General features: G+C 40.5%; 1 protein-coding gene and 1 long non-coding RNA gene across 6 annotated transcripts in view; one reads left to right on the top strand and one right to left on the bottom strand.

The window, feature by feature from the left end:
• The window catches only part of LOC132121071 (uncharacterized), a 24,797-nt gene extending 9,675 nt beyond the window's left edge, over window positions 1–15,122 (bottom strand). The window contains exons 1-4 of the long non-coding RNA XR_009426230.1: window positions 15,058–15,122; window positions 11,574–11,683; window positions 2,539–2,679; window positions 2,130–2,268 (exon numbers count right to left, since the gene is read on the bottom strand). This is a non-coding gene — a long non-coding RNA (uncharacterized LOC132121071). The remainder of the gene's footprint in view (window positions 1–2,129; window positions 2,269–2,538; window positions 2,680–11,573; window positions 11,684–15,057) is intronic.
• Window positions 3,602–20,549, top strand: bdnf (brain-derived neurotrophic factor). 5 transcript variants are annotated; one of them, XM_059530243.1, is made up of 2 exons: window positions 3,602–3,768; window positions 19,494–20,549. In XM_059530243.1, the coding sequence occupies exon 2, from the start codon at window positions 19,515–19,517 to the stop codon at window positions 20,325–20,327; it is 813 nt and encodes a 270-aa protein (XP_059386226.1). In that variant the 5' UTR covers window positions 3,602–3,768; window positions 19,494–19,514; the 3' UTR covers window positions 20,328–20,549. The 5 variants fall into 5 exon arrangements, with proteins under 5 accessions (XP_059386226.1, XP_059386207.1, XP_059386219.1 ...); XM_059530224.1 differs by lacking the exon at window positions 3,602–3,768 and adding an exon at window positions 4,062–4,434; XM_059530236.1 differs by lacking the exon at window positions 3,602–3,768 and adding an exon at window positions 5,108–5,553.

The raw sequence follows: 20,549 nt of genomic DNA, 5'->3' as shown, positions 1-20,549 counted from the left end.
TGTATCTATTTAGGAAGCACATTGTAAAGGTAAAGTGCTCTGCACCCTACCATGTATCACAAGTTCACTGCTCAAATTTTAAATGGGATTTCTGCTGCAATCTCCACATATGTGACCATGGACCACAAAACCAGTGATTAGGGTCAGTTTTATTTTTATTGACATTTATACATCATCTTAAAATCTGAATAAATAAGCTTTCCACTGATGTATGGTTTGTTAGGATATGTTGAAATTTGTGTTGGTGTGCTACTAGCCGGAAACTGTTGCCCAGTACAGAGTAAATAGTTAAATGCTGATTTGTTTGGTGACTGCTTTTTAGGTGTGTTCAAAGTATAAAAGTTTATAAGTATAAAGTATATAAGTATATAAGTTTAAAAAAGGCTGACTGATGACAGAGAAATAAAAGTAGTACATTGCTGATTTGATTGTACACTGCTGTTCAATTCGGCTTAAAGTATGGACACTTTCTTCTGATAGACTTTCACAGGCATTCCCCTTCTGCTGAAATCTTCAGAAAAGATCAGTGTGTGCAGTTCTGTTGCACACCATGGTTATTATAGTTAACTTAAACTAAAGCCATAAAAAATGAAATGAAATAAAATATAAAAATATGCTTACTTTATTTCAGCTAGTTGCCAAGGCAACATTTAACATTTTTATTTAGTTTAACTTGATACTAAAATAACTAAAACTAATACTGAAATAAAAATGAATAAAAACTATATAGACATTCAAAAAACTCATAAAAATGACAACACAGTAAAATTACTTAAACTTTAAAATGAAATAAAAACAGAAAATCCAAAAAAATAAAAAAATTACATTACTATACATATTACATATACATATTACATATTATAGTATCGGGCTGGCAAGTTAAAAAGGTGTATATATATATATATGTGTGTGGGTGTGTGTGTGTGTGTGTGTGTGTGTGTGTGTGTATATATATATATGTGTGTGTGTGTGGGTAGGGGCATCATTCTACCTGCGTATTCAATATACCCCCACTAGTCTGAATATAAACACATCTTGGTGAATCTGTCCTTTTCCCGTTTATGTGAACAGTGTATATTTATGAACACTGAATATGAATGTTATGCATTCTAATGGTTGTCTGTGTCCAAGTTGAATTCATAGCTGAAACAGTACAGCATGGCACCAGAAAGGAACTGTGGGAGAGTGAGGATGAGAGAGAAATTATGTGAAGAAACTATAGATGTCCCCTCAGTCCTACAGAAGAATGGACGCATCCTTCCACCGACACGTGCCCACACCCACTGCTGAGGGTTATTTTCACTGCCAGGTACTGTGTAAGTTGTGACGTGCAAGCCCCATTACTGATATTTATGGAACACAAATTGAAACAGAGAAATGATATGGCATTCCCCGCGGACCCATCCACTCTTAATATTGGACGGTAAATGGAGTGAAGGAGGGGGCTCAAAAATGCTGACGGTGCAATTCTTTCTGCTGCCATACACTTCAGTTTTCATAATGATTTTGGAGACTGAGCGAAGCCCAAATGTAATTAGGCATGACAAACAAGCAAGCTCAGGTGACCTGCATAAAGACAACATTGCATTCAAATAAAACTAGCAAGAGAAAGTATTTTACATAATGTGACCATATAGAGTCATAGGATAGACCTTTTTTCTCCAAAAGCCTCTTTTAAACAAAGTTTTATTTTCTTGTTAAATCGGAGTTATTTGGTTTCGACAAGGATGTAGTGTACAGCATATCTCACTTCAGGGGATTCCTTTAAATGAGCCATAAAGAACATAGCCGAGATCTCACATGCCACGCTAATATTTTTAAATATTTTATAATGCTAATGCATCTAAGCATTCTAGCCATTCTGGCTTTTGTCAGCTTAAATGTCTAACTAAAGATATTTTACTGTTATAATGGGGGGGGGGGGGGTCAATAAAACCTAATCCCAATAGGACCTAAGATTGTGTATGTGTTTATATTAATATAAGATTGTGTGTATATACAATATGAAAATAAATAGCAATGGTTCAGGTACTTAAATAAACCACTAAGCTAAAATGAAAGGCGTCGGATGAGAGCTGGCACGGTGGGTGTAGTCTTAGGTAGGAGAAGATGCTGGTGGTCTGACTGACCTGTAGTTTGAGGTTCTGGTATCTCTCTTTAGGAGTTACGGAGAAGGGCAGAGGTGGTGCAGAGGGCCGCATGTGAGTCATCCAGGGAGCCTGTGAAAACTGTGGGAGCGTGGAAAGAACGGAGGAGAGGAAAGGAAGACTAGAGTGATGAAGTGATGCAGTTTTGAGAAAGGAGAGGAAGCGATGACAGGTTATCTGAGGGAGGTTCTGGATGCTGCGTTTAGACATTCAGAAGAGCATCAGTGTGCTGTCCTCAATACTGGCCCCGACCCCTCCACATTTTTATACAATGAGGCTGCATTTTATTCTGTTTAACCACTTCAAGAGCCTCGTCCCTTAACAACATAGGCCTCCATTCATATCGAAAGTCTATGTTTTAAATACAACAAACTATACAAACTATACCCACCTGCGACAGTGTTTTAAACCTTGAGCCATTCGTTCTTTGAAAATTTTCTTCTGTAGCATCCATGCTCATTAATGTGTCCTGACAGTGCATTGTTGATCCTCATCTGATCATGGAGAACTATAGTCTGCAGTGCACCAATACCTGCAAAAGCAAAACGAGTCACGCAGGGATGAATGTGAGGCAGTCAAAGACAAATCTTTAAAAGAGAGAAAGTAAATAAATAAACCTTTGAAAGAAAAATGTATGATATTTTGAATAAGGTATGTAATGCAACCAGAAAAGTGCTGTATTGTAAGGGTTTTGTTTCTGATTTAGCAAAGAAGCAGTTATCTATATCATCATAACTTCTTCAATCTATAAAGACATGGAAAATACATAAAAAGTGCATTTTAAAACTCCTGAAAAAAACAGATCTGAAGAAAAGCTGTCTCCGGTTTCATTATATCTTAAGCAGACCGGCAGGGGTGAGAGATGCAGTTGTGTGTAATCAACTTTTTCTTGAAGTGAAGCAAACCCAAGACGACAACAGACAAACACACACAGGCTGCCGGTTTGCATTCATTTCCAGATGATATGAGGGGATTGATTGTCAGGTATATGCTATCATGTCCCACTACTGACTAACAAGTAAATCACCCTCATGTGGATGGATGGATGCATGAATGAAAGAACTTGTTGAATCAAAACGACAATTGTTGTCTGTCAGTGCTAACCAGAAAATAAGTTTATGTGAGAAAGGGCTCTCTGTCCACTGAGTTTTTGAACTTGTTCTCCCTTTCTTTCCTCCCAGCTCGTTTACTATGCGTGTCCTTGTTGTCTAAGCCTACTGTTTACTGTTGCTCTGAGTTATAAATACAATAGGGTTTCATGTCTTTTACAACTCTCCGGCTCGAACGAATCTTGGCTCATATGCGGGTAAATACCACCTATTACTCATATTACTTTCCAGCACATTTGTAGGACACATCCAAGCATAGCGCCTCGTCACTGCATAACAATTAGATGTCTGAGTGTTCGCGCTCTGATGGAATTTTACTGATAACAGACAACGGTCGTACTTGGATTTCGTGACTTCAATTTCATTCTTTATATCAAGATAAAGGCGTACGGGGTGAAATAACGTTGTCATTTCTTTAAGTTGACAGAGTGCCTCAAGACTGACGAGGATTCGGCTTTTTTTCTTTTCCTATAGTACACACATAACGAAGCTCAAATCTGTATTGCACAGATGTAAGTATGGTACTTAAAACCATGTTTTTCCTCTCTTTGGTTTTCAATAGCATAGCTTTGTAGCAGCAGCAACAAGTCTCCCGAGAACTTGGTCCTACTTGGCAGAAAATTATATTGTGAAATGTGATCTTACCTGACTTATCCCTCAGCTGGGAACACAGACAGATTGAAAAATGTCTTGAACTTTACCGGCTTCGCGTAATGTTGACATATCACGCGCAATGCACGCACAGACACACGAAAAAAAAAGTGCACATTGCTTGCTGTCTTGGATGCGCAACTTTCTTATGGTCATTCATTTTCACTCAGCGTCTCGGGGTTGTAGTTGCTACCTAAACTTGACCGCCTTCGCGTCTTTCAGTCACGTAAGACCACTCTTTTCTCTGAGAGAGGGCACTGCGTAAATCTGTATAGGGTTTTTGGGGTAAATCGCGAATGGTTGCTATTTGTCCTGTCGGCACAGTCACCAAGGTGTTAGAGAGTTTAAGCACGCGGATATTGCAAAGGGTTATTAGATTCATAAGTCACCCAAGTGGTGGGCGATCTTCTGAGCACGGCAGAAGTTCTCATATGATGACTTCAAACAAGACACATTACCTACCAGCATCTGTTGGAGTGTGTGGATATTAAGACACTTCTATCTCCAGGACAGCATAGGGGAACATGGTAAGTAGAACGGAAATACTACACTTAAAGGAATAATTACTCCAAAAGGCATGGCTTGTGTTTACACTGTAGGGTTGGTATCAAAAGAACAGATTTTGATGAACGACATATAAGAGTGCTCTCGTGCTTATGGATCCTAACGCTGAAGGCTACTTACACGAGGGTTCAGGTTTGCTAACATGAATGTAAAACTTTGTAATGCTGCTGTTTTCTGTGATTTCGTAGGCATAGAATAAAAAAAAATCCGACAAACCTAACGCAGGCACATAAACAACCGTAGAGAATATACATTCTTTTTGGGTTTGTGCCTTTGTTGCGCTATGTGCCAATCTGCGCTTTGATGCCTGTTGGGCTTTTAAGCTTTTATACTGAATATCATTTTTACAAGTGCTCTCTCTGTAAGTGAAAAAGCAACGTGTAGATATTTCCATCTGGCCCGCAGGACAAAAGCAGAACACCAAGGCGCTATTACTGTGTGATTTGGGGACATGGGTTTCAAGCCATTTGGGGGTACTCCACTTTAGAGGGTTATGAGCGACTTTTCAGATAAGTGATTCTTTTGTTAAGAAAACGACCGGCCAACATGTGATCAAAAATTAACAGGACGGGCTTGCCAATGATATATTCACGTGACAAGGCGTGGGGAAGCAATAGAGTAAAGCAATATCAAGTGGCACTTAACGAAAGTATAGATTTTTGCCTCTAAGTAACCTTAGCTGTGCTATGATTTCAGCACTTTGGACAGAGGCACTGGAGTCGTTGAACGCTGCGGACTAACACGGAGTGAGTGGACATCGCTTTTTTGTTTTGCAGTTCTTTTGCCAAAGCTAGGGAATTGTTTCACTTTTTCCTTCTTTTTTTTCGCTTTCGGAGGGAGACCGGTGAAAAAAACAAAACAAAGAAACAAACGCGAGGAAAAGAACCAGTCGATAGTGGGGCTGCTTACTTTGCGCTTGGAGTTCTGTCGCCACTTAGAGCATGTGAAAGTTGAAATGGTAGAGCTGCTGTAGTGTACGCGTACTTTGCCAGCTCCACTTGGTGCACAGCGTTAACTTTGGGAAATGCAAGTGTTGGTCTTGGAGATCTAACCACTGATAGTGGTTGTCAGCTCTTTAAAAGGTAAGACCTTTTTGTTTTATTCTCCACTTCACTAGCAACCCTTCTTGGGCAGATGTTTTACCTCTGCATAGAGAAATGGAACCTTTTTACGCATTTTAACTTTGATTAGTGGTTACGGATAGAGAAAATGTTGCGCTGTGAGGAAGAGCTTTGGGTAGAGATGGTAGAGAGAAGGCACTGAGTCATGAGAGAAATGTTAAACTTCCGTTATCCTTGTACATTTTCCTCTACTCGTATGGCTTTACACTATGACTAGAGCAGAAAACCAAACGGTGACAAAGTTGTTTCAATTAACTACTCTGTCACGAATTCACTGAAAAGGAATCATGTATTCATTTCTATATCTCACAGTTCACCCCTATAGAGACGTTCATATTTAGCTGTTATTATACATGTGCTTGTACTTATAGCGCAAAACAAATAATGTAAGTAAATAGTGCATGTAAGTGCGTACAGCTGACTTTCCGTCCTCATCACAATCAAATGCTTGCGGAATTATTGTTGTCTTAAATGCGCAATCGTCTAGCACACGCTTTTCTTTGCTTGCTGAATAATGGGACTTGTCTTTAATAAAATATACGACTCAGCACGAGCTACCTCCTACTTACTGTCTTGCTGAAAACGAAAAGATCCGGATCTATCTATCTATCTGTCTGTCTGTCTATCTATCTATCTATCTATCTATCTATCTATCTATCTATCTATCTATCTATCTATCTATCTATCTATCTATCTATCTATCTATCTATCTATCTCTGTGCCTGTCATTCTCATCATCCTTTCTTAACAGCTTAATGTTGTTTTCGTTAGCATGGAGGGATAATTTATTCGTTGAATCGATTCTAAAGTGGTGCAACCAGCCCTATCAATGTAATCGCGTCTGTAGCATCTCCGCTCTTCGTCATCGTGGACATATTCCTAGTGTTTTACTACGGACCGCTTCTCGGTTTCATTCATCCCGAGATTTCCACTCCTCTCCTTCAGCATCACCCGCTCATCTCGCTCCCCAGCGCACAGGTCTGTCTGTGCACACGCCGAACAGTTGGGAACCACTTAGAGCTAAAAGCTTTCGCCACAGATAACATATCATGCTAAAGTATTTTGAATTGCCTCGCCAAAAATAGCCCGATGGTCAAAACATTGTGTGTGTGTGTTTGTGGGTTCATATATAGGCTATATTTTTCCAGTTAAAGTGAATAAGAATTTGGATAGGCGTGGTCAGATTTTGTTCAGACTGGGTTAGATGGAGCCACCGATAAGATTGCCTGATAAGGAAATGGCTGAGAGGGTGTCACGCGTATTGTGGATAAAGCTGAAGAAAAGCCAAGACAGAGGCGAAATTAGGACAGTCAGCGTTTAAAAGGAGCCTTTCGCTGATGAATTTCTGACTTTTATGCCGACTAAGTTTAGGAATTCGTCTCGGTTGCTGAGAGGGATGAGCGGAGAATATAGGCTACGGTCGCCTTTTTTTCTTTGTATCCAAGAATCTGATTAAGGGGTGAAGCGATTGAATGACAAACAGACAGACACGAAAGCCCACGGGCGCCTCAGCACTGCGTTAATCAAGAGTCTATCAGGCGGAAGACATTCAGTGTGTCATTAGGCTTCTTTTAAATGATCCTTATGCCTGATTCTCTTTGTCCGGCAGCATTAGCTCCTTTCAGCACTGCTAAATCGGTAATTTCTCTATTAACATTTTTTTCTCTATTATAGGCCTAATCGTACGAAACATGTTTTCGAGAAAATATCTGTTGCCACAAAAACAATGTATCGAAAGTCTGACTTTAAAGTGACATAAATCAAGTAGGACAGCAGCATATGTTTTTGGAAAAGTCCGACAATAATAGCAGCTGGTTTTAGCTGTAACTAGATTTTATTATTGCCGTTTTGTCATTGTAATCTTCGTAATGCTCTTGTCATTTTCGGGCAAATGTTATGCACGTTATTGTAGACATGCAACAAAACGGTCACGACCGCAGTTTTTCTGAGCAAATATTTAATGCATAATTTCAGCTCTGTGTTTTTCAACGAAATAATGCTTATTTATGATTACAAGTAATCCAGTGGTGAATGCCAAAATACTTGTGCATCAATTTATGAAATATAAAAATATTTTTAGCCTTCTTTAGAGTGAAATGTTGTTGTTATTAAAGATTAATTGTGTGTGATTTTATTACACCCCTAACGGCTCGGAGTCATGTTTTCATTTATTGAATGCTTTTTTTTCTAAACATAAACGTGTATAGATAATATAATTTTAGTTCATAAGACAGAGAGGAATAGAGATGTGGGTTGGTGGTGTGGGTGTGGGCATTCGGGGGGAGGGGCTGTAGGCGGATGCGGGGAAGGTGGGGGGTGCTGGGGGATGGCACGACACACTTTGTATGTACGGAAGGTTTTTTATAGAACTTTCTGCAATGTACGTCATCGGATCAGTCCATAAATGGGGTTGTGTTATCTAGCTGAGAATCTCCCTCTCTGCCCCCCTCCCCTCCTCTCTCCGATCGCTGCAGAGTTAAGGGTGGGCGTCAATAACAAATCTGAGATTGGTAGGTTCAATTCAGTCACATAATGCTATTGTGCCATTATATTATTACAGTTTAATCCGTGTTTCCTTCATCTTCGTTTGACTGACCGCTGCGGAAGATAAGGGGATATTCATTTATGAACTAAATATGAAAATTGTTTTGTTTACGGAGAGCGGCTTTCTTAATTAACTTTTATAGAGATGTACCGACTTATTGCGCCCTGCCTCACTCACGGGAGGAATTTATTATAGGCCTACTGAATATGCAGGGTTCCTTTGGGAAATAAAAGCCTGTGCTCGTCACAATTGCGAAAAAGGAAAATGTCCCTTTTTTTTTTTTTTACCCCTTTGAAAGATTATATTTTGCGCACAGCAATAGTCTCACAATTTCGCGATCAACAATAGTAAAAACTATATATATATAGGCCTATATATAAAACAATTATCGTATTGAGATTAATCACAATTTAAAAAAGGCTAATGTCCCGGTGCCAAAATTATATGAATGATACTTCCGACGCTTTTAGTGTTTAATACTATTTGGACAAGTCTAAAGACGTTAAGTCAGTTAGCATCTCCGATCGCGGGATATTCCGCGCAAGAAAACCACAAGAGGTTTGAGGAATTGGGCGCGCGCTCAAGCAGGAGCGTGACTTGCGGCGCTCTAGCGCAGGTGCTCGTTCTGCAAGAGGTCGTGTGATATTTCTACTTTATGGTGTAATTTCTCCACAACCTGCTTGTAAACGAGTCTCGATATGCATGTTCTTTTCTCTCTGTAAGTCTTTTTAAAAGAACTATGCTATTTAGGGTGCTGTTACCCCATTGTGTTTTCATTGAATGTTTGCGTAAACAAGGGTGTTTGTGTGTCTGGGATATATATTATTGACCTCCACCATATATCTGCACCCTAATTTGAAGAGTTTGATGGGGTTCTGTATGATGAGCTTTGCTACTTGTTTGCCACCCACCTGTGTGCTTAACTCACTTGATATAAAATGGAGTGGCACTTGCCTCCCTGTATGTGAATAGCTACAGAGCAGCATTAGTGCTGGTGCCTGGCAACTAAGGCTCCACCAAGGAATCCTCTAACTATTCGCCAACGTCAGTGCTTGGGTATGTACTATATGCAAGACTTCTCTAACATGTTTGCAGTTTGCCTCTGTGGATGTTGGTTAAGAATGTCATCCGGACTGTGTTTTTGTTTGAGAGTGACTATATGCTTAACGTTATTTCTGAGGGCTCTAACACAAGGTTGTTGAACAAAGCAAACTTTTTTTTCCACATTGGGATGTTTAACATTTCTTAGAGGTCAGTTTCTTTCCAACTGCTTTGTAGAACACTGAGTTTCATTCTTCGTGGACACTTGAGTTCTTAATTTCTCATCTTCGTTTGTTACGATGAATAAGTAAATCAATGCAATTTCGAGCTTACAGTCATCAGTCAGATTACTTTTAGTGCTATTTCAAATCTGAAGTGTACTATTTGTTTATAGCGTTACTTTTCACGTGTATTCGTTTTTATAAGTCTACAGTATATTAATATGTGCATATTTTAAATTAATATACAAAGGACCACAAAAGACAGGTTACAACAGTGCATGACAAAAACTGTCTAGCTAATTATGTAAATATACTCACCCTTGACACATAAGGGTTTGTTGGGCAAGCAAAAGGCTAGATTACCAGAGGATGTGTGTACAAAGGGATAAAGTGCAGCAGAGGGCTTATACCCCACGGATACATTACCAGTGTAGCTGGTGTATGCTGCAAGGGATGGATTACAGTTACGTGGATTGTATAGCTCATGGTGTCTATGTGGTAAAGTGGATATCTAAGTGTGTAGTTCTATAATGTAGCTGCTATAAGTCAAGACTCTGTGATCTTTATCTTACACGACTGGCCGCTGTTGACCACTGTCAGCCCTTTATTGATAACAGGGACCTGTTGCATCTTGCTATTGGAGAGATGAGCACTGCGCAATTCTTCAGTGTACAGAGTGGGTCTCAGATCAGACGGTGATGTGAGTCACACCAAGCACTACCCAGACTCCCTTCCCTAAAGACAGCGAGCCGAAAAAAACAGAGACAGACACCCAGGAATGGGCAAACTTAAGTTCCACTAAGTGACTCACTCATTTCAATGCAATGACAAAATGGAAAGATGGGACACTTTGGCGAGTGTACATACTCAAACGTATACTCCAAATTCCAGACTAAACAACAATAAATCATCAACTGAGTTTTTTAAAGTATACTTTGCATGATGTAAGTTTCGTTGTTCATATTTTTGTTAACAGCTGGCTTGTGTGTGAAATGAAAATAAAATCTTAAAAATAAAGCCGGGGTTTGCAGCAAAGTATGGGTTCTTCTAAGAACCTTTCATTTAAAAGAATCATTTTTCTTGGTGTGAAGAACACTCTTCCACAATAAAAAAACCTTTTGTGAAATGGAAAGGTTCCATGGATGTTAAAAGGTTCTTCATGGAATCATAGATGTCAATAAAGAACCTTTTTTTTTTTAGGAGTGTATTTCAGTGTGCAATCTAGTGCCAAATTGACACCCATTTTGCGGTTTCTTTGTGTTTTTCATTGCAGCACTGATGGTTAGAAATGGCTTCACTTCCCTGTGCTCTGTGACAGTACTGTGATGTGTTTGATAAATGTTGTAAACTAACCTTATTGGCCTGTCACACTATGAACTTGTCTAGTTTTCTCATTTTCTAGTAGTGGCCCAAAGCTCTTTTTTTCTCAAGAAGCCATCACCTCTGTTTCTACAGCTAGTTGACACTAAAAGTTTATCTTGCTCTGGAATAGTGGAAAGTATTTTACCATTTCAGGTTTGTACAGGACACAGATTTCCTCCAACATGTTCAGAAAGATGCTTCATTAAGTGTCACAGGGCAACTTCAAAATCCTATTTTGCCATTGTGTGGAAGACCTGTTCTGTCAGCTCCAGGATGGAATATGCTATGATGGGTCAAGACAGAACACAAGACAACAGATGGCACGTATTTGAGAAAGCTGAGGTGACGTCATTAGCGACCCGACCTATTGGATAGAGACACGGCCATCGCTTCTGACGCCGCTCCGACTCTCTCAACATTCATCACTTTGAACACGTCGATCCTGATGGTCAAGTTCCAGCAAATGTTTCAGCTCTAATGTCCACACTGTATGTTTTGTCTTCATTTTGTGGACCCTAAAGTTTCCACAAAGTTGCAGCAAATGAAAGCCAAGGTCTTCCCACAGTTCATCTCATGCTGTATTCTCATTAGTCCATATGTCCACTTTGTGGTTATCTTAGTTCTGTCTGTGGTTCTGGTGTCAACTTTGTGCTGTATGTGCAGATCTGAATGAGATCCATGTTGTTTTTGTGCTCCTAATGAGAAGCAGAGTGATTTATTTATGGATTACCTAGCTGGAACAGCCTTAATGCGCAATGTAAGAGTGTACAGGAGTGTATGAGTGTGTGTGTGTGTGTGTGTGTGCATTTTACCTCTCTTGAAGTCATGTCGCTCAGTAATTGCTGATGCAACTCTTTGTCATCCAGGGTTTGCCCTCTCCTCCTGTGAACCTATGGGATGAGTAATTCAACTTGGCTTGTCCCTATAGGAGAGAGGAAGGGGCTGTAAGCATGAGTATGTCAAAACGAGTGAAGGTAAAAGTGTATTCATAAAGTTATGCAAGTTAAGTAGTACAAAAAGATAGAAGATGAGAAGGAGAGAAAGAAACAAAGATGGAGATGGAAAGAAATAAAGAGAGAGAGTGATAGTGTATGTGTGCATGTGGGTGTGTGTGTGTGTGTGTGTGTGTGTGTGTGAGAGGAGGCAGGTGTTAGCATCCACTCCCATGCTGGGAACAGCTAGGTTTGAAACCGCTCCACCTCATTACCTTATGCAGAGAATAATCATCACTATACATCAAACTCATCAATATAAATCTTGCACTGGACGAGATCCAAAAGCAATCGGAGCTTTAGAGTCCTGGTGAAAGTATGGGGCTAATGATGCGGTGTATAGCATTGGGTGAAAGAACAAGGAGTAGTTCTCCTAAACTCCTCCTGGAAGGTCATGTGAAATACTGCATACAATAAATAGTAAAGCTAGAGTCGAATAGCAAAATTATATCACCGCCCTATTAGTTTGAACATCTCTGACCATTTACTTTACAAATATCAAACAAACCGCTCCCATTATTGGAGGAAAATAACTGACACTGGAAGAACAATGTATAGTTTTAAAAGCAGCGAACCAACATCTGCCACATAAGGGTCTCGAGCTGACAATAGTTTAAAATATCACATACAGAGAGGGCCAGGAAATAATAGGTCCTTGATGTGGAGGGGGTAAGGAGTGAGCTCTTTACTTTTGAAGCTACCTTTGTGGAGTCACAATTGCAAATATCAATTTCAGCAGATGATCTATAGTCTTGTCACAGAAAGGTGTTTCATATTAACCTAACGGCTGTCCATTAGGAAGCTGTTGCAGCATTTGGTGGCAGCAAAGCCAATGAATTTAAAGTGGAATGAACTATGGAGATTTAGATGGCAAATGCAATAACTTAAAACCATAAATTATCTTTCGAATGGAGAACTGCGAATGTAATAACTTAAAACAATAAATTATTATTTTACCGGTTGTACAAAAGAAGCTTGATACATTTGTAGCTATAATTTCTCATGTCTAAATACTCCTTATAGTCAACAAAAATGAAACAAAACTGAGTTCGTATTAGCTTATGTGTTTCACTTTGGTAAACTGGGATCATGTCACGAAGCCCACACTGACTCAATGGTAATCAGTTGAAGAAGCACTTCACAGAAAAGATCGGACTCGTCACATCCAGGAATTATTAAGGTTTCTCTCATATGTTTCTTTTTTGCTCTGGGTAAACGCCATATCATACTTTCCGGTTATTCGTTAGGAACAAGCGTCTCACTCGGTTCGGTTAGCGCTCGGTCGCGCTCGCGCTGGAGTCACATGTTGCAACGTCACGCAGTAGTTACTGTTGTCGCGAGGAATGAAGCCTTCATTTCAAGCTGGAGAGCTCTCTCAATGCGCACTACACCGCGAGCGCTCACTATGCCATCCAACTGCTTCAACCCAACTCCAAAGGATCCGCTCAGTCATGGGAGTCCATTACCTCAGCCATGCAATTTCCACCATCAATAATTTAATCTATTTGCTCAAAAGCTGAAGAGACAACCTGCAGCTGCTGCTTGGCGAAGAGCAGACAAATAGAGCAAAATAGTTACGCGGAGGGCTTATCCAAAACATCCCAGATGACACTGTCCTGCTGAATGGTCTCCTTTACGACTGGACAGTAAAGGTAGGTTTTTATGCGTAATAGATTGATTACAGCGGGTTTGTATTGACTGCGCCTTGAAATGAGAAGGCGAGTTAAGAATCAAATGTTGGATCATCCAGCGGCAACATGAAACGCTATGCTTGCGTGCATTAATAAGACAGGCTACGGCGTTATTACGTTGATTGAATTTCTGCTAGGGGTCAGTAGGACCAAAAGTTGCTTTGGTTTATCATCCAGGGCTGTGAGCTGTTTATCATTGCCACTTTTATGTGTTAAGTTGTTTAAACGTTAGTTTGATTATATTTGCTGCACTCGGGCACAAAGGACGTGGATATTTTATTAATATGTAATTTTTACTCGTCGATGGCGTAAAAGTATTACCAAACGACATATAACAGTAGGCTATATTTACCCATAAGGACAGATTGTTTATACGGTTTAAGCTAAAACTATGCGCGCGAACGTTCAGAGAATAAATGCGTTTTGTGAATTCAATGAGATTCGAAGAACAAGAAACTTGAGCTCATCGTTTAGGTTTACCGTGTAGAGTCTAGCCTTCCCCTGGAACAGATAAAGTCCCAAAGCGAGGATAAAGTTTTCAAATTAGAAACTAACAAATAAATTATAGTTCTGAGCTGCTTTGGGATGCAAAGTGGGCAAATGGCTTAAACTAAATTATACTACTAGTGTATTTTCTCCGAATCGTAATCGACTTCGTTGTAATGCGTACTGTTGTTTACAAAGCTGTTAATAGTGACCAAGTCGAGATTACTATTATATTGTATAATATAGCCTATTATACTAAAGATATATAAAGAAATTTATTTAGGAAGAAAAGCATGACTACGATGCACTAAAGAAAACAAGCCTATTCATTCGTATTAATCTGCGTTCTCTCTGTATACGCGTAGGTTTGTTTATGTGTCAGAAAGAGAAAGAGATGTTTCTAATGGTCTATTCTTTTCTGCTCGCCTTCACTTCAAATGCGCTTTATGTAGGCTAGACGAACGCGCCATCTAGTGCCAAAATGTTGTAAAGCATGTTAACTAGTTAAGGATGGACTGTGGATGCCGCTTGGTCTCGTGTGTCTCAGACACCACTTTTCTAGTTTAGAAAATCTAATGTGACGTTCAGTTCATAGGCTACTAACTAGCTGTAATGGCATATTCCCGCACCATCGCGGCATGATACGTTGTTTGATATAATGTACCCGCAGGATGTTTCAAATTCTTTAGAAAGTTCCTGGAAAAGAACTCAATCTCTACTAACATATAGAGTGGCAAATCTTAGATGATATTTTCCTCGCGGATCCAGTTCGCCAATGCATTGCCCTTTCTCCTGTTACGAGAAAATACGAAACTTATACATAAATTATTACAGCGCTAATGTTTAATTTGTCTTTGTCTTCTGCCTTTCAGCAATAGAGACATTTGCCATCGCGAACAAGTCAGCCTCTTTTACAATGACTTAACTTACAGTGGAGTCGTCAGTTTCGTAGGAATTATGTTTGAAGGATATTTAAACTGCACTGTTAACTTTATGATTGTTGTAAGGATCCTTTTTGGGGGGGTGGGGGTGTAATCTGAAATCTTTCTTCTCACGCATCTACTAGTTTAATTTATCTAAGAACTTATAAAACCATGTATTAATATATACTGTGATTATTCTTTTACCTGTAATGAAGTAACCGCCCGATACTGATCATACTGTTGTCATGGTTACCTACGACATCTGTTCCGTTCGTTATTGACAACAGGCTAAAATACGCGATCCGATTAACTTAGAATCGAACTTTTATTATTGTTTTTTTTTATAAAACCCCAAATGAGACCCATATATACTTAGTAAATTACTTTTACATAAGGCCTAACACCCCCATCAATTAATCCCCGTCACATTGATGTGAACCGAAGCATGTCTTAATCTTAACAGTTTATGTGTCTCTTCTAGAAGTGTTTTATAGGTAGTTTTTTTTTTTTCAGCAATATACTCATACAAATTGCTGTAATTTGCAAAATGTCTAGTTTCGTTTAATATAATGTATATTTTTGCATTAACTAGAGCTAAATCAAGGGTGTTCCTTGATTTCTGGGTGTTCATCACTCTTGTTGCTTTTGTACATCACTTCTTTAACATTATGTATACAGTTGGGGTTAGACAAGATGGAGGTCTTGAACTTCTTAAACAAGCACCGACTCAACCCCTTGAAAAACCTTCCATTTGAAAACATAGATTTCACCATAGACGAATAGAGAGTGTTATTTTGCAGTTGTTTCTTGCTGTGTTACCACTAATGCCAGATTGTCACTATTATGGATTCCACATTTTAATGTGCTCTTAAAGTCAAAATAATAATTACCAGCTGAGACACCTGTGTGAGCTTAGGTGATGCACGCTACAGTGTTCTTGTCATTGAGACAAGTACACCAAAGCAATTTCAAATCTTTTCTCAGGCTACAAGCATTTTCACCAACTTTTTTTTTTTGTGGTTCTTTTCAAATATTTAATCATGCATTGTTAAATATCTTTGTCCTTAAGTAGTGAATACCTATTTAATTTTTTCCTTAGAGTGCTAAGACTAGTGTCTGAAAAGTGTCTGTAACCACAATTCTTTTAAGTTGGAAAAGTCTTATACATCTGTCATGAGTGGTTTTGTTTCTTAATCCCCCTATGACATGGAGATTTAAGCAAACGCAGTTGTGCTGGAATCATGATCATGCAGACCAATCTAGCCTGTCCTACCTGCCCCTTTCTAAACAATTGAGCAGGTGCATGTGGTCTTTTTGCCAAAACCATAGAGCTGCCACTCATGCCCAATTAAAGTACAATCATGTTTTACAGTGAAAGGCGTTTGAACATGCTCCTACCAAGCCCCGACCACATGGATCAAATACAGCTGTGTGGATGAAGTATGTCATCAATTGTTCTTTACCTTATTTTGTAGATAGAGAGCTTGAAAGATCACTGAAGGCTTGATGGTTTGTCATGTGTGAGGTTTGATTGATGGAAACCTGGTTTGTTGTATATTCAATACCTCATAATGAATCTGGCTTCAAAGGCCTAACAAATGGAACACAAAAAGCATGAATTTAGCAGCTTTGTTTCCCTAACAGTTGAACTGATTATTTCGGCATTAACCATTAACCAAAGTTTTTTTATTTTGAACATTTAAACACACCTGAACCCGTGACTGGATTTTTTTTTTTTGTGGCGCCTACAACCGCATTGCCACTCAGGTTCTGTGACCCATCTAAAACACCTGTTCTGCCTGTGTACACAAACATAACTCATGTTTGCACATCATACTGTACGATGACAGGATATTGATACTGCATTATCATGCACAGCTCAAACACACGCATATTAAAAGCAGAACAAACATGTCTGTCAAGGTAATCTTGTCTTCCCTTGCTGCTTTGAATGAGACAGAAGGTCTCAGTTATTGCCAACTCAGTCCCAGAGCAATAAAGTGATTCATCGTCTAGATTACCGTTTAACAGGAAGTTGATTGAGAGCATAATCCATATTGATTCTCTTGATGGAAACAGGAAATAGCAGAGTTAGAAATAAAATTGTTTGTTGTTCCTGGTGAAAAGGGACCCCAGAGGAAAATGGAAAGCAATTGTGATCTGATGAGTGGCACTGCCCCCTAGCACCACTCCTTCTGGCCCCACCGCCCTTTTCCTCTCATCCCCCTTTGAGACCAGAGAGAGACGTCATCAGGGATGTTGTGCTCTCAGCCTCCACCCGCTGCCACACAACTACACACCGGTGCTCTAGTCTAATTAGGAGAGAAAGATACAATTTACAAGTTCAGAAGTCAACAATACCTGACCTTCGCCCTTTTACATGACACCTCAAAGCCATGTAGCTCTGTAATATATTTAAGGTTATGTATTACCAGTAGGATTTGAGATGGCATTGGTACTCCATCTGCTGTCAGGTAAGGCAGCAGAAGGGATTTGGGTGTCAGCATGACTGATGCTGTTATTTCATTCAGAAACCTCTGCAATATATATAAATACTTCTCTCATTAGAAGACAACAGATGTTTGCTAATTGAGATCATCCTGAAACTGGGGCGTTACTGGGCTGTGCTGCTCTGTGTGTGCGTAAACCCACATTAAGGTTGTCTTGAGAGCAGGAACGCTGACATTTATTCCTCCGTCCTCACAGGCGCGACACATCTGGAGGAATGAAATAAGAGAGAATCATTGAATAATCCTCAGGCAAGCACTTTAAATTCCTCGCTATATTCAGCAGAGGTAATTGCTGACAATGTAAGAAGCTTTTTCCATTACGGGGAAAGCTGACAGACTGAAGTATCTTTTCATGCCCGCAGAAGCATCTTGTACACACATTTTGCACGCTGCCTGATTTGATTAAGATTGATCTGTCCTCCACAGCTGTATCCTCAGCACTGAGTTTTTCCATGCTTGTTTTTGACCATTTGAGAGGAGAGATTAAAGATGCTCCCACCTCATCTCCCTAGCCAAACACACACACGCGTACGTTGGTGCTCACACGCTCTCTCACACACACACCCCTCGTGGACTACGACGTCACTGACCGAGGGGACTTTGAGCTCATTAAGTAGAGGGCTGTGATATTCTGAATCGAGACTGTGGGACTCCCAGCCGGCCTATTTATAGAAGGCACATCTCCATGGCAGTCATCGCTGCGCTGGCAAATCGCAGTCGTGGCCCTAGACACCAATTAAGAATGAAACAAATGCCTTTTAGACAGGGCGTGTGCTTTCTTCTCTCCTACCGGCCCGTACTGCCTTCTGCTCTGGGAGCAGATCCTCCCTCTGCCTCTTCCTGAGGCTGCATGGAGCATCGAGAGGACAGCACACAGAGAACTTGCAAAGCCTTGCTGCGGTGCTGGATATTTTTAAATGTACTCCCCCCTCGGCCCCCCTTTCCCCACCCCTACCTCTCCTCTTCTCCCGCTCCCTAGAAAAGTGAGAGTAATGGGTATTTTTTGTTGTTGGGTATGCATGTTCCCCTGTCTGTTTGTATGCACTGGGATGCCGTTGGATGCAATGAATCGCAGTGACTCATAGAGGGACTTCAGAGAGGTAAGAGAGATGCAGGGAGGAAGGGAGAGAGGAGGATTCAAACTGGTTCACGGTTTCCTGGAATTTTCATTTAGTTGCGTTGTTTTCGTTGTCTGGTAAAATGTCATTGATAAGAACATGGCAGTTTAAGTGTAGGTATGAATGAGCGAATGAATGACTGGGGTCTTTCTGCATCTCTACATTCTCTGGGTACCTTTCTTTAATCACTCTATTTCAGTTCATTCTCTGCATTTTTACTGTGTCTTTCCTTATCTCTCTGTCTTGCTGTGAGGGTTTGTTCTTCCAAAGGAATCCTGCTCAGCTTATTCCAGAGAAGTTTAGATGTTGTTATACATTTGGGAAGTATATAAAGTACATCTGTAACATCAAACATTTTAGAAATTAAAAAAAGAAACATTTTATGATTTTAGTAGTATAAATTATGTATTATTGCAGTAAATGTCAAAATGTAAAATAGAGTGAATTCAATATTGAATTGCTCATGAAAAACCTCGATGATAGAAGCTGTTCTTTCGTTTTTTGACTTGTCACCTATATTTGTTCTGTCTGATACTCACACAAGCAGTTCACACACCTCTAAGGGGACAGAGGAGGCAAGGGAGAAGAAGGAAGGGAAGGGGAAGAAAGATGGAGGAGAGTGGGTGCAGTTCTCTCGTGTCCTCTTAATGATACTCCAGGGTCTCTGAATTTAGCCCGCTATATTTTTTGGTGGGGGAAGGGGGCACAAACATGCAGGTGTGTGTCCAGGGACGGAGAAAGCATAGAGAGTTAGTTGCGCTCCCGCGGGCCGGTAACTGAAAATGAAACAAAGAAATAACAAGTTGGCACATTTTGTTTGTGTCGTACTTTGTAGTGCAATATGAAAACGATTTGCAAAGCTTCATTGGGCATAATAACACATGGCTGTTAACAAGGGTGTTTAACATAATGTTTATTGCAGTATGGTGAAAGAAAATGGTTGCTTTACGTTGTGTTTTCTCTTCCTCCCTCCCCCCATTCCTCTCGTCTTTCCCTCTTTTGCTGTCTCCAGTTCCAACAGGTTAGAAGAGTGATGACCATCCTGTTCGTTACTATGGTTATTTCATACTTCAGTTGCATGAGAGCTGCGCCCATGAGAGAGATCCCGGGCGTGCAGGGGGGCCACCGGGCTGAGGGCTACCTGGGCGCCGCTGCCGCCGCCGCCGCTGCCATCACCTCAGGCAGCCGAGGCCACGGGACTCCACAGAGTGGGGGCGGGCTGCCCTCACTCACGGACACTTTCGAGCAGGTGATTGAGGAGTTGCTTGAGGTGGAAGGAGAGGCGACGCAGCAACTGGGGCCCGGGGCCGACCAGGGCCAAGGAGGGGGCGTTCCCGCAGCCATGGCTGACTCGAAGGATGTTGACATGTACGCCTCGCGGGTGATGATCAGCAACCAAGTGCCTTTGGAGCCGCCGTTACTCTTTCTCTTGGAGGAATACAAAAACTACCTGGATGCCGCCAACATGTCGATGCGCGTGCGGCGGCACTCAGACCCCGCGCGGCGAGGGGAGCTCAGCGTTTGTGACAGTATTAGCCAGTGGGTGACGGCTCTGGACAAAAAGACGGCCATAGACATGTCGGGCCAGACGGTCACTGTCCTGGAGAAGGTCCCCGTGACTAATGGTCAGCTGAAGCAATACTTTTACGAGACCAAATGCAACCCCTTAGGGTACACAAAGGAGGGCTGTCGAGGAATAGACAAGCGGCACTATAACTCACAATGCCGGACAACCCAGTCTTACGTGCGAGCCCTTACCATGGATAGCAAAAGGAAGATCGGCTGGCGGTTTATACGGATAGACACTTCGTGTGTATGCACATTGACCATTAAGAGGGGCAGATAGTGTACACAATGTATAGATTTTATTGAGAGTTCTAAAAAAGAGACATAAAATAAAAATATCTATTTGTGTAAATACATAACAGGGTAAATTATTCCGTCAGATGAAAATTTTATGGACTGCATGTAAAAAAGATGAAGTTTATACAGTAAAAGTGATACTACAGTCTATTTATTGAACATATTCATGATCTTGTAAACAATTAAAAAAAGATCTGATCAGTCA

This window comes from Carassius carassius, chromosome 3 (genome assembly GCF_963082965.1).
Source record: "Carassius carassius chromosome 3, fCarCar2.1, whole genome shotgun sequence".
Lineage (NCBI taxonomy): Eukaryota > Metazoa > Chordata > Actinopteri > Cypriniformes > Cyprinidae > Carassius > Carassius carassius.
The sequence above is the reverse complement of the archived record's forward strand: the minus strand, read 5'-3'. Positions and strand labels throughout refer to the sequence as shown.